Here is a 12,776-nt window from a genome sequence, read left to right as displayed (position 1 = left end):
TTTGTTTTTTTGCAAACTTTGAATTGCAAATAAATAGAGTTAGTTTTTTAGAAATGGGGTTTTAGAAACCGGGAAAAAAGATGTAAGCGCGTTGTATGTAAAGATTATGACTGTATCAAAGCAAGAAAGAAGTAAAGAATATTTTGGAAGTTTTCAATTTCATCAAACAAGAATGTTTTCTATCTTAGAACTCGTTTTTTTCTTGGCAATATAATTTTTTTTTTTTTGAAAGGCTTAGCAATATAATATTCTTACTGCTGGTGTATCTTAAACTTTATTTTATGTCTTTCCAGATATTGAAGACTACAAATTTTGACTAGTAATTGTAAATAATTGTTTACTTTGAAGTTAATATATATATATATATATATATTTTCATAAGAGATATCATTCATCATAAAAAACTTATCTACAGGTGAAAAGTTTGGTTGATCATCACTTATTAAAATTGCAAACTTCAAGATGGAAAGAGCAAATTCTTTTTAGAGAAAATAGGAAAGGCGCAGATATTTATTCTTTCATATTTTAGTTAAAAAAGTGGATTGTAAGCAACTCATTATTGCTAGCTTTTCGTTACACTTTGGTTTTTCGCATCATGGTCTAGATTTTGATATGTAATACTGTTAGTTTTGCAGATTCAGAAACCGGAAAAAATGGGTGCATGTAGGGTAGAAATATGACTAAACTACACATGTTCTGTGCACTTTAGTTCTCACACTTTTCTTTTCTCCTGAGAACCTTTAGAGCTTGTTTGTTGATTGGTGGGCGGGCGGGTGGGAATTAGTGGAAGAATTTTGGAACTTGTGGTTCTTTATTAGAGGAAAAAAGATTATGAGGAATGGAAATTAAGTGATCAGGTTCTTCGAATCTCTCTAAAAATCTCGATTTTAATCTCTCTAAATATGAAGAGATTAGAAAAGAGAATCAATACCAAGTATGTATTAAGAGAAGATATTTCTTTCTTAGTTTCTATTTTCTCTCTCTTTAATTTACCAAACAAAACCTGTGGCGCTTGTAATGTTATTAGTTCCATAGAAATGATTTTTAGAAGTGGGAAAAAAAGGATGCTTGAATTATTTTTTAAAAAAAAGGATTAAAAAGACCTTTATGTGCGCAAGGAGGTTTTTTTTCTTTTGTTTTTTGTTTTTTTTGGAATTACTAAATTTGAAAGACATATTTCTATTATTTCTTAAACTACACATTGTTTGTTTGGAGAAATATTCATTCACTAACAAAATCTATCAACAATATGAACGTGACTGTTTACACTGACTAATTACAAAGTAATTTAAGGGTAAAAGTACAATTATAGATATTTTTTCTAAATATTAGTTGCAAGAGACATTATTGACATCAACTAGTCTCATTATTGTACGATTAATTAGTATACATGTATTAAGATGGATGCCATAACATCACCTTTCATTGATATTTATAAATAATTGACGCAATTATATACCATCAATTCTTGGGTTTTTCTTTTATTTATATTCAGAGAGTTTCTTATTTTGTCAACCACTGGCTGCGGCACCCAACATCCCATAACTGAAAGTGAAAACGACGATTATTATATTTAATTTGGATAGGGTCTAATAATTTGGAAATTATAGAGGTAGTCTCATCCATGTATGTATGCTCTCTCTTGGCTTCAAATTACATTATTGAGCTTGTTTTTAGCTCATTTAGCAACAAAAAAAAAAAAAATTTGTTTTTAGCTTATAAGGCTAGCTAGTACTAGTGTTGGACTTTCGGGCGGCGGGCATGCCCGATGCCCGAAAATTTTCGGGCACGGCGGGCAGGCCCCTCTCACCGCCCGAAAATGATTTTCTTCGGGCACGGGCTCGGGTAACCCGAAAATGGTAAGCCCCCGACAGCCCGCCGCCGTGGAGAAGCCTTCCCCTGCCGTTCGCCAGATTTTTTTTGAATTTTCCGGCAAATACTCAAAGCTGCCCGAACTGCCCGAATTACCCGAATTTTTTGTGACCGTTGCCCGAATTTTGCCCTGTGCCCGAAAATGCCCGAATTTTGAAAAAAACGGTCTTTTGCCCGAACCTGAACCCGAACCCGAATTTTGCCTTAAATTTTGAACCAAACGGTCGGATTTTTATCCGTTGCCCGAATTTTGCCCGACCTGCCCGAAAATTTTGTAGCCGTTGGACCCGAATTTTTGGGGGAAAAATTTTTTTTTTCAACCCAAAAATTTTCCTATAAATACCCCCCTCCCCCCAACCATTTTCCTCACCCCAAAACTCTCATTCTCTCTCAATTTCTCTTAATCTCTCTCAATTTCTCTTAATCTCTCTCAAATCTCTCTTAATCTCGCTTAAATCTCTCTCGAATCTCGATCTCTCTTAAGCTCTCTCAAAGCGCTCTCAATCTCTCTTATTTTTCATAATGGCTTCTTCTGGTTATGGTGGTGGTGGTGATATTCCTATTGATGCCCAATTCAACATCGAAGAAGGGCAATTTCCTAATGTTTTTCAATCGCAGGAATCGCAAACTATGGAAAGAGGTGCTGATCAAACTGCAAATCCCCTGGTGGACGTACTAGAGGTCGGGGACACAATGGTGGTGGCACAAGTGGCCGTGGAGGAGAGGCAAGCGGTAGTGCTAGTGCAAGTGTTGCAAGTTCTAAGAAGAAATGCAAGCGCACCTCAGCAGTTTGAGAGCACTTCAACACATTCGAGGACGTCGACAATAACGGTAACAATAAATACGTAGCTCAATGTAAATATTCTGGTGAGAAATTACAAGGTAACACTATTCACGGCACTACACACTTAAGAATGCACTTTGAAAAGTGTCTTCAAAAGCAAGGAGGCGGAGATCAACTCCGCCAAACACAATTATCGTTTGACCGCCAAACCGGCGGTCTAAGCACGTGGAAATACGATCCGCAAGTTGATCGTATGGAAATGGCACGATTAATAGCCACATTAGATCACCACTAAGTTTTTCTAAACAAAGAAATTGGCGATGTTATATTAAAATTGTACATAATCCTAATGCACAATTTTTTTCTAGAACTACTCTTAGGAAAGATGCATTAAAATTATATAAACAAGAAAAAGAAGCATTAATCAACCTTCTACATTCTACTAGTGGTTGCGTTGCGTTAACGGCGTATATTTGGTCCGCCGTTGCCAACAAGGATTATTTAGCTGTAACCAGACATTATTATAAAGGTTTTGATTTGGATAAGAGAATCTTAGGTTTCAAATGTGTTATAGGATCACATACTGCCAATTTAATATATAACACAATTTTATCTGTTATTGATGAATATAGTTTAAGAGATAGAATAATGGCCATAACATTAGATAATGCAACTGCGAATACTAAAGTAATAGAACTTTTTGAAAATGATTTAAGTTTATTTAGTAATAATGATATTTTCCACCAACGTTGTGCATGTCATATAATTAATTTAATAGTAAAGTCCGGTTTAAAATCAATATCAGGTCATATTAAAAGAATTAGAGATAACATTGCTTGGATTCAAGGTAGTAATCAAAGAATACAAGATTGGTTTAGATTTCTACAAGCATGTAATCAAAATCCTAGAGCATTAGCCTTAGATATGCCCATAAGATGGAACTCCACTTACATAATGCTTGAACAATGCATCCCCTATAAAGATGCTATAACAAATTATGTTAGTGCAAAATTAGGAACAGGATTTATAGATGAAACTGATTGGCAAATTGCCGAACTTTTGTATAACTTTTTAGGTAGATTTCATGAAGTTACCTTAAAGCTTAGTGGAACTTATTACCCAACTTCACCATTAGCATTAGGAGAACTTTTAAGAATGTCTATTTTATTTAGTGAATTTAGGACACATGAGGTTTTAAGAGTTCCTATCGCCTCTATGGAAAAGAAATTTAAAAAATATTGGTCTAAATTACCCATGTTGTATGGTTCCGGTGTTATTTTTGACCCTATATTAAAATTAGAAGGTTTAGAAAGTGGATTAGATAACTTAGGTGAATTTTTAGCTATAGACACTACTTACCAATTTCCTATTATAAAGGAAAAAATATATTCTCTATATATCTCTTATGAAAGTAGGTTTAGAAACACACCTCGTGTTGAACAACCGCAACAACGAGACGACAATCCGCATTCATTCTTGAATGTTTTCGGGTTGTTTAAACATAAGTGACAGGTGAAGATTAGTGATTGTGGCACGTACTTAGGATTGTTGGCAAGGAACTAAAACGTTTGAAGGAGATGGTATATAAGGGGTGTCACAGGTTGTCTAAGAAGAAGAAGAAGAAGACGACGATGACGAGTCAAGGTCAAGAAGAATCTGGGAGTGGAAGTGGATCTTCATCAAGAGGTGGCGGCGGATTCAACGAGTTAATGGCGTACCTGAGTGAGGACTTAGTTGTAGACAGTAATGAGGTGTTTGATTTAGTTGAGTGGTGGAGGGCATGAGCATTAACTTGGCCGATCCTAACACGACTGGCAATGGATATTTTTTCAATCCCGGTCTCCACCGTTGTAGCCGAACAAGCATTCAGTACAACCGGCCGAATACTTGAAGAACGGAGAAACGCATTGCAGCAGGATATTATTGAAGCTTTGGTGTGCATAAAGGATTGGGACCGTTCTGACCAACGCTTACACGATACAATCTCACCGGCAAACCAAGAATGGATCGACGAATTTAATAGATTAACTTTTAATTTTCAAGATGATCCTTCTGCTTCATTTTGATAATTTCTTTGTAAATATTTATTTACTTTGTAATTTCTAATTTGTATAGTGTTTATTGTAATTTGTAATCTTGTATAGACTTTGTAAGTTCATCAAATTTGTAATTCGTCCCACAATGATTGCACTCTTTTTTCCTTACCAAGTTTTTATCCCAATTGGGTTTTTCTTGGTAAGGTTTTTAATGAGGCAATCATGAATTACAAATTTAAAAATCAATGAAGAAGTAATTTTTTTTTATATAGTTCGTTCGTGTCGTGTGTTCATTTCATATTTTAAATTGTAATATACACAATTACACATTGTAATTATACAAATACTTATTTCAACAACATAAAAATATAATATAAAAAAAAAAAAATTTCCGGGCAGCCGGTCGGGCATCGGGCAGCCCGACCGGGCACGGGCAGGCTTCCTTTGCCCGAAGCCCGTCCATGGGAATTTTCGGGTCGGGTCGGGCAGCCTAAATTTTCGGGCAAATCGGGTTCGGCCATCGGGCAAAAATTCAGACTTTTCGGTGGTCACGGACGACCCGTCCAAAGTTTCAGCACTGGCTAGTACTAAGTCATGGGTGGCCCAATTAATTGAAAGGATTTACATGGAGAAAAAAATACAAATACTCTTAAAATATCTAGGTCTTAAATTTTCACCTCTTACTCTTAATTAATACCCTTTAATCAATGAGCTATATTAGACAAAATGGTATTGTTAGGTCCGTTTTCCGGTCAGTGTCACAAAGAGTGATGCAACACTTGTTGTAACACTGACAACAGTAAAAGTGCATACAAATCTGTTTTTCTTTTAATTTAGTTCCAGTGATTTTGAGTGCAATAAAATAACAGAAAACATAAAGAACACACAAAAATAGTATCGCAGTTCGGTGCGCACACCTACTCTACGGGGCCACACCCAGACAATGAACAATCCATTGAGATCAAATAATTACAAACACCAATCGGACTTATACACCCAAAGACTCCCTCCTTGATGTTGTCGCCGCTGTGTCGAATCTCCTTAATGGCCTTGTCCAGCGAGCACCACTCATCTTTAAACTACACGGTGAAATCTCTTCGGTTGGCAGTGCGCTTTCTCCCAAAAGCTTCTAATCTTTCTCCCGAAAGATGATCTCCAATCAACACATAAAGGCTCACACTCACATAGACTTTTTCTGAATATTTCTTCTATAAAATCCATGCCCCAAATGTCACCTTCAATTTCTAGAAACTCAAAGACATAAAAAAATAATGTATCATCCTCCCAAGGCACACAACTTCACGTACACACATGCAATATATATAACAACCACTATCCACTCTGCATAACCACTCATGTTAAACCCATAATGATCTTCACAACACCAACCACAACCGATTTTGGTGCTAAAAGAGATAGTGCCGTCTCTTTAGCATTGTTGCTCTCCATGTGATAAAATTATCACATTCATTCTATTTGAAAGTCAAATCAACCACTAATTAAAAGATTCAAATTATTCTCATATTCAAGTCTGAATCCTTGCAGCACCTTATTTCCATATTCAAGTCTGAATCCTTGTACAACACCTTCCAAATATTGATTTCCATCAACAAAATCATTTTAAATTCGGAGCAATTAGCAACCAATATCACCTCAAAATCTGAATCTACATTAATCATGAACTTGATCCTGTTTTTGAATTTTGTACAACCCAATTCCAAAACATGCCAACTAATAAAATTTTAACAGGTATTAATCAAGAATAAATGGTAAAAATTTTAGAGTAATAAAGTGTGTGTTCATAAATTTTCTCATTTATATATATGAGTTGTATATAAATGAGATCCTAAAGTAGATCCTTGCTTTTATTTCATCGTAATTTTGGAGATCCTAAAGTAGGGAAGCAGTTGCTTCAAAAACAACATCTATTTGGTGAGGCATACATGTATAACAAAGATGAATTTGGGATTTATATATTCTTGTAGACTCATAAAAAGCTAAGCCAAATCTATTGTGCCCTATAAACTCGTTCTCGTGAGATCTTAAAACATTTAGGTGGGGGTAGGGATATATATGTATGTATACTTATATAATTATATATATTCGAGGAAAGGGGTAGGGATATTTCATGGCCAGCTAGCCACACTTTATAAGTCGCTTAATTATTTAGCCACAAAAAAGGGAAAACCCCTTTTTTTTCATAACAAAAGAAAAAAAAAAAAAGAAACTAAAAAAGCAACCCTTGCATGCAATATGTCAAAAAATAAAAATAAAAAAAAAGATTTTTTTTAATTTATTATCGGAACACTTTGTGACAATATATATGTAGGGTCCACACAAGTACTCTAATGTATATAAATATGGGTTTTTTTTTTTTCATTCGGTAAATAATGTATATAAATACGAGTTGTACTAACTAAAATTGCTCTTAAAACGAGTAGTATAATAGATGTCTTAGTTTTACGTCATTAATTATGTTAGTCCTTGATAATTACAAAGACCAAACTTATTCTACATCTTGGTCATTACTAACAGGTAATAATAATATTATATATTTCATGTCTAGATATTTGCCGTATAAAGTTCGGCTGTAGTTTTAACTCGGGAAAGTTGCAAATAGTTTTCATTGTTTTCGGCTAAGAAAGCGGCGACCGACCCCACAAAAGCAGCATTGATATAGGAGGTAGGTTCCAAGTGGGAGTAATCTGATCTGACATCGTTGAATTGGTCATTCGAATTGGGCCCACCAACGAGAGCTCCAACGTGAATGTTTGGGTTTGGTTTGGTTGAAGAGAAGTAGAGATTTTGCCCTTCATTGCAACCCACTTTTGTTGGGTGAACCCTAATTGAGGGAATTGAAGCACCTCTGTGGTGTAGTTGTGTTGGGTATTTGCTCCCAAATCCCACCATGTAAGAGGTTTTCATTGGATTGTTTCCTAGTATGTAATCAACCTGCAAAATCAAAAAATTAAAATAAAATGAGATTTGTGTCGTTAAGTGGAACGGAAAGAAATCTGACTCATATTTTTGTCAACTAGTATTTAAAGAGTCCAAAATCATATCAATCTAAATCATTATTCGCAGACCGATGAGAGGCATAATTTCAGCATCACAACATATAATGGGAGTCAATCCATTTATGATAGGTAAAAAAAATCAAGGTAGGTTCTTCTTCGTCGATGTGCCACTAGTACCGGTGGTTTGTAGTTAGAAAATTTATCAATTTTAACATATTTAATAGTTCGGACTTCCGGTAACTTACTAGATCCCTTGGTTGTAATTTGTGTTCATCTTTTAATAATAATTTGTATTTACATGAAATCAATTCATAATATTTATATTTATATTCAACCTATTGAAAATGCCCATCAGTCTTACTAATGAATCTTTTATTTTCTCCTAGTTTTTGGATGTAAGCAGATTGAACCAGTTAATTCTTTTTATTCTCTAATTTCTTTTGTTTTATATTCTTTAATTTTTAATATTATTGAGATTTATGGATAAGGATTATTATTCTTGTAACCTACCCAATTTCTTTTCCCTTTTTCACATAAACTACAAGAGAAAATGGAAGAACCTGTGATTTTGCAAAAGCTCTGATTTGAGAGGCCGAGAATTTTGCTGAGCCACATTGGACTCCACCACTCTGAGCTGCACTTATGGTCTTGGAGTGGATCAATAGCGCCATGGTAACGGTCGTGACATACTGCAAATTACTGCTATCTCTGGTATACAAAAGCCCACCTTCAATAACAATAATATATTTTCAGTTTAAAAGCAGAGGACCGAAAAAAAAAAAAAAACCATGAAGGCAACTTTTTCATTGTTATTCACTTGTTGTGTTTGTTATATGTGCACCTGGGGTTGTCCTAATTTGCACGGAGCTACTTCCCGGCATCACCGCGCAAATGAATGACTCGATGTCATTCTTGTACTTCTCTAAATCCTTCTTTCCTCCATAGAATTCCTGTGATGGTGTCTCACTTTTATGTATTGTTAACAGCAAAGAGATAAAGTTGTTACAAAATATATATGCGTATATATCTACACCTTTGCTAGTAAAGTCTGAGCTCCAACAAATTTGTTGTCCCAGCTGAACTCAGACACCACCTGGCTCCACCCTTTGTTGCTTGAAACATAATTTAAGTACGTTTTGTTCCGACTTGCCTTGTATAACCAACTAGCAGCCCATAACAACTCATCCTTTTATGATAATTAAGCAAACATATAAGGTTATGAACTTATGATAGTGAATAACAAGTGTTTATAGTGGCTTCACTTGTGTTGGTTTTACCTGATAGCCAGAGTATGAGCAATAGAATGGACAAGAACCTTGGTAAGATCCTCTATATTTGTCTGCAAAATCAAACAGCTGCGAAGAATGAACTTATGATAGTGAATAACAAGTGTTTATAGTGGCTTCACTTGTGTAGGTTTTACCTGATAGCCAGAGTATGAGCAGTAGAATGGACAAGAACCTTGGTAAGATCCTCTATATTTGTCTGCAAATTCAAACAGCTGTGAAGGAAATTCTCGGTTTAGATTTTGATTTAGAATTGTTTTAGAGCCTGTTGGGAGTAGAGGAACTAATTAAGTGTTATGATCTTACTGATTCTGAGTTTCTTAATAGCCTTGAGGAGTAGTTGGAATCAACCCCTTTGAACACAATTGACGCGGCTGCAAGAGCAGCAGCCGCCTCAGCCGCCGCTTCACTTCCTGGAGAATTCGAAGTGATTTTGAAGAGTGCTCGCGAGGTGTCCATATCTTCGGGACGCTCCCAACATTGATGATCTGAATTTCCATCTCCTACCTATCATTAAAGCAGGATTGTGCAATAATGTGATTAAAAAAAGCTTCTTAACATTTGTAGCCTTCTGCTTTCTTAATTTGTACTAGATTGTAAAATAAGTTTTACCATTTCTTTCTCAACTTAATTTGTACCAGTATGCCAATAAGTACTTCTCCTTTCTCAAGATAGAAAGGGATATTCAAAATGGAAAAATCTAATAAATGCCAAATAGGTTAGCCAAAATTTTGAGTTTTCCCAATTAACATGACCATTCAGTTTCTATAAACAAATGAGTGTCTATAAGGGGACAAAGCCTTCAGTGCAAAAACGTACTAATACCAGAAGAGATTAAGAAAAATAAGGACCTGGGTGTATAGTGTGGTAGGTGAAGTGTGAGCTTCAAGTATGAAGTCGGCTCCCCAGCGAATCGCGTCGCGGAGATGTTTTAACTGATTGGCGGAAGATATCTCTTGCTGGTACTCAACAGCAGCCCAGCTCAACAAGCACACAGAAAAAGCCATTGGCCATACAAACTTGACATTGTCACCTGCATCATAGTATCCCCCCACCAAATTCGCCTGCCAAAAAATTCACTCCCTTTTAGTTAATACCACAATTACACATGAAAGTTTAAACTATGCTTTCTTTATCTTGATCTTTTCCTTCTGATATTGAGGTCCATAAATTTGTCAAAATGATCAACATGAACACATAAGCACAGAGATATGTTACTATTATCATTCTGCCTAGTTTGATCAATTACTCAAATATAACAAAAACCTAGTGGAAACTTTATTCACAAATCGTGAGTCCAAATTAAAGTGTAAAATTATAAAAGCAAAAAAACTGTTCAAACAAGCAAGTTCAAAGGTATATATTAGATGGCATACACCCTCAGGCTTGCCATCAGAGAGCGCAGAATCGCCCCTCCAAGTTACTCGTTGGCTTGACGGCAGCTTCCCTGAGCGTTGTCCTTCGAAGAACAAGATGCCTTTGCCAAGGGCATCTTTATAGTCATGATTGGCAGCCAAGGAGAACAAGAAGTCATCCTCAAAATTAGCTTCTCCTTTGACACTAACAAAGAAACAGAACAAGGCCAAAGTTACCAAGACAACTCCACCACAATGCCCCATACTCCAAAAGGATTTAATTAACTGAATAACTAATTTGTGTCGTTTGCTCTTGAGCTTGTTGGTATTTATAGAAGTAGAAAACATACTTGCGTGGAAAACATAATTACTATGTTATTCCATGCTTATCAAAAATGCTTTGAACTTTTTCTTTTCTTTTCTTTTTCAATTTTGTCTTTGAATACGGAAGATTGGCACCAATTGAAATATGGAGATTGCGTGAGTGTAACTGCCAAGATCATAAGTTGAAGTCACAGAGATTTGGCAATGATGGGACTTGGTAGTTCCATACTTTTGCCCACTTCTGTTAATTGTTGGATTGAATTTGATCTTGTAAAATTGTGCAAATCATCAAATCACTACAGTACTTTTTGGATGCCAATGTTCTAAAGAGCATCAAGAGAGGAACAGAAATAAGAAAAAGGTCGGTAACTCTCATGTGCTATAATAGATCCGTAGCGTGACATTGTCAAACTTAGGTAAAGAAAGAAATGTTTTGAAACTTGCAGAGAAAGGACTCTTGCAATTCCCATGTGAAGTATTATCCCATGATGTAAAAAGGGTTATTCCTGATCTTTTGGTTTGCATTGAAATTAACTCTCTCTCTCTCTTTTTTTTTTTTTTTTTTAAATGTCATATTTCAAATCATTAGCCATTGTTATGCATCTTTCAAATCATTAGTACTCGTGCATATTTCTAAACGTTTAAATTTAGTTGAAATCATATCAGAATGGAAAAATATACAGACAAAATCTGATAAACCAGAAAGTACTATGTGAAGAAGATGACTGCGAAAATACCACAAAGTCCATGCTCTAAAAGTACCAAATACGCTGCTTGGCGTGTAAAGAATGGTAAGCTTCTCGCTTTAGTTTGTTCTGAAGTTAATTTAGCTTATGTACCTAAGGATACTTGGTGGGTAGATTTTGGTGCTACTACTCACATAAGTATGTCTATGCAAGGTTGCCTGTGGAGCCAACCGCCAAATGATGCTGAAAGATTCATCTTCGTGGGCAATGGCAAGAAAGTTCTAATTGAAACTATCAGGACATTTAGATTATTATTAAAGACTTGTGTCTATTTAGATTTGATTAAGACTTTTTTTGCACCGTCATTTAGATGGAATTTAATTTCTATTTCTAATTTGGACAAATCCAGTTATTCTTGTTCCTTTGGAAATAATAAAGTTAGTCTTTCTCATAATTTAAATGTTGTTGGTACTGGTTCCTTAATTAATAATCTTTATATGCTTGATACTGTTACTTCTGATAATGAAATTTTGCACACTAGTGCACGAGGTACAAAGTGAAAATTAAATGAGAATTCTGCCACCCTATGGTAGCGTTTAGGTCATATCTCTAAACAGAGAATTCAGAGGCTTGTGAGTGATGGAATTCTTGGTCCCCTAGATTTGGCAGACTTTCAAGTCTGCGTTGAGTGCATCAAGGGGAAACATACAAACACAAGGAAATTATGTGCCGACAGGGCTACAGATGTCTTAGAACTTATTCATACAGATATATGTGGACCATTCCCTACGGCTTCATGGAATGGTCAACAATACTTCATTACGTTCATAGACTATTATTTAAGATATGGTTACCTATACTTAATACATGAGAAGTCACAGTCAGTGGACGTTTTCAAGGAATTTAAAGTCGAAGTTGAACTTCAACTAGGCAAGAAAATTAAGGCTGTCAAATCATATCGTGGTCGCGAATACTATGGCAGATATGACGGATCAGGTGAACAACGTCTAGGACTATTCGCTATCTTCCTAAAAGAATGTGGAATTATCCCGCAATACACAATGCCAGGCAAACCTAGGATGAATGGTGTTACTGAGAGACGAAACATAACTCTTAAAGACATGGTGAGAAGCATGATTAGTCATTCTTCCTTGCCTGAATCACTTTGGGGAGAAGCATTAAAGACTGCAGTTTATATCCTTAACAGGGTTCCAAGCAAAGTAGTGGCCAAAAACCCCTATGAATTGTGGACTGGAAAGAAGCCCAGTATTAGGCATTTACATGTTTAGGGTTGTCCAGCTGAGGCAAGGTCTTATAGGCCAAATGAACAAAAATTGGACTCAAGAACAGTCAGCTGCTACTTTGTTGGATACACCGAAAGCTCTCGGGGCTTCAAGTTTTACAATCCCACTACTA

At 35.7% G+C, this 12,776-nt stretch overlaps 1 protein-coding gene across 2 annotated transcripts; it reads right to left on the bottom strand.

The window, feature by feature from the left end:
- Positions 1-7,135: 7,135 nt before the first annotated feature.
- LOC21390125 (endoglucanase 20) lies at positions 7,136-10,630 on the bottom strand. Of its 2 annotated transcripts, none has more exons than XM_024176212.1 (8): positions 10,372-10,630; positions 9,847-10,059; positions 9,302-9,502; positions 9,133-9,210; positions 8,743-8,895; positions 8,551-8,659; positions 8,270-8,436; positions 7,136-7,644 (listed from the first exon to the last, which is right to left on the bottom strand). In XM_024176212.1, exons 1-8 carry the CDS (start codon positions 10,612-10,614, stop codon positions 7,255-7,257), a joined length of 1,554 nt encoding a protein of 517 aa, XP_024031980.1. In that variant the 5' UTR covers positions 10,615-10,630; the 3' UTR covers positions 7,136-7,254. The 2 variants fall into 2 exon arrangements, with proteins under 2 accessions (XP_024031980.1, XP_024031981.1); XM_024176213.1 differs by lacking the exon at positions 9,133-9,210 and adding an exon at positions 8,987-9,064.
- Between the last annotated feature and the right edge of the window lie 2,146 nt (positions 10,631-12,776).

The sequence above is a fragment of the Morus notabilis genome, unplaced genomic scaffold (assembly GCF_000414095.1).
Source record: "Morus notabilis unplaced genomic scaffold, ASM41409v2 Scaffold1168, whole genome shotgun sequence".
NCBI lineage: Eukaryota > Viridiplantae > Streptophyta > Magnoliopsida > Rosales > Moraceae > Morus > Morus notabilis.
The sequence above is the reverse complement of the archived record's forward strand: the minus strand, read 5'-3'. Positions and strand labels throughout refer to the sequence as shown.

What these genes read in the sequence shown, in the direction of transcription:
- LOC21390125 (XM_024176212.1), bottom strand. Translation starts at nt 10,614, where the DNA reads ATGGGGCATTGTGGTGGAGTTGTCTTGGTAACTTTGGCCTTGTTCTGT. An exon ending in CTGATGGCAAGCCTGAGGGT is followed by an intron (nt 10,060 to 10,371) that starts GTATGCCATCTA and finishes ATTTTTTGGCAG; the next exon opens with GCGAATTTGGTGGGGGGATA. An exon ending in CTCAGACTTTACTAGCAAAG is followed by an intron (nt 8,660 to 8,742) that starts GTGTAGATATAT and finishes ACACCATCACAG; the next exon opens with GAATTCTATGGAGGAAAGAA.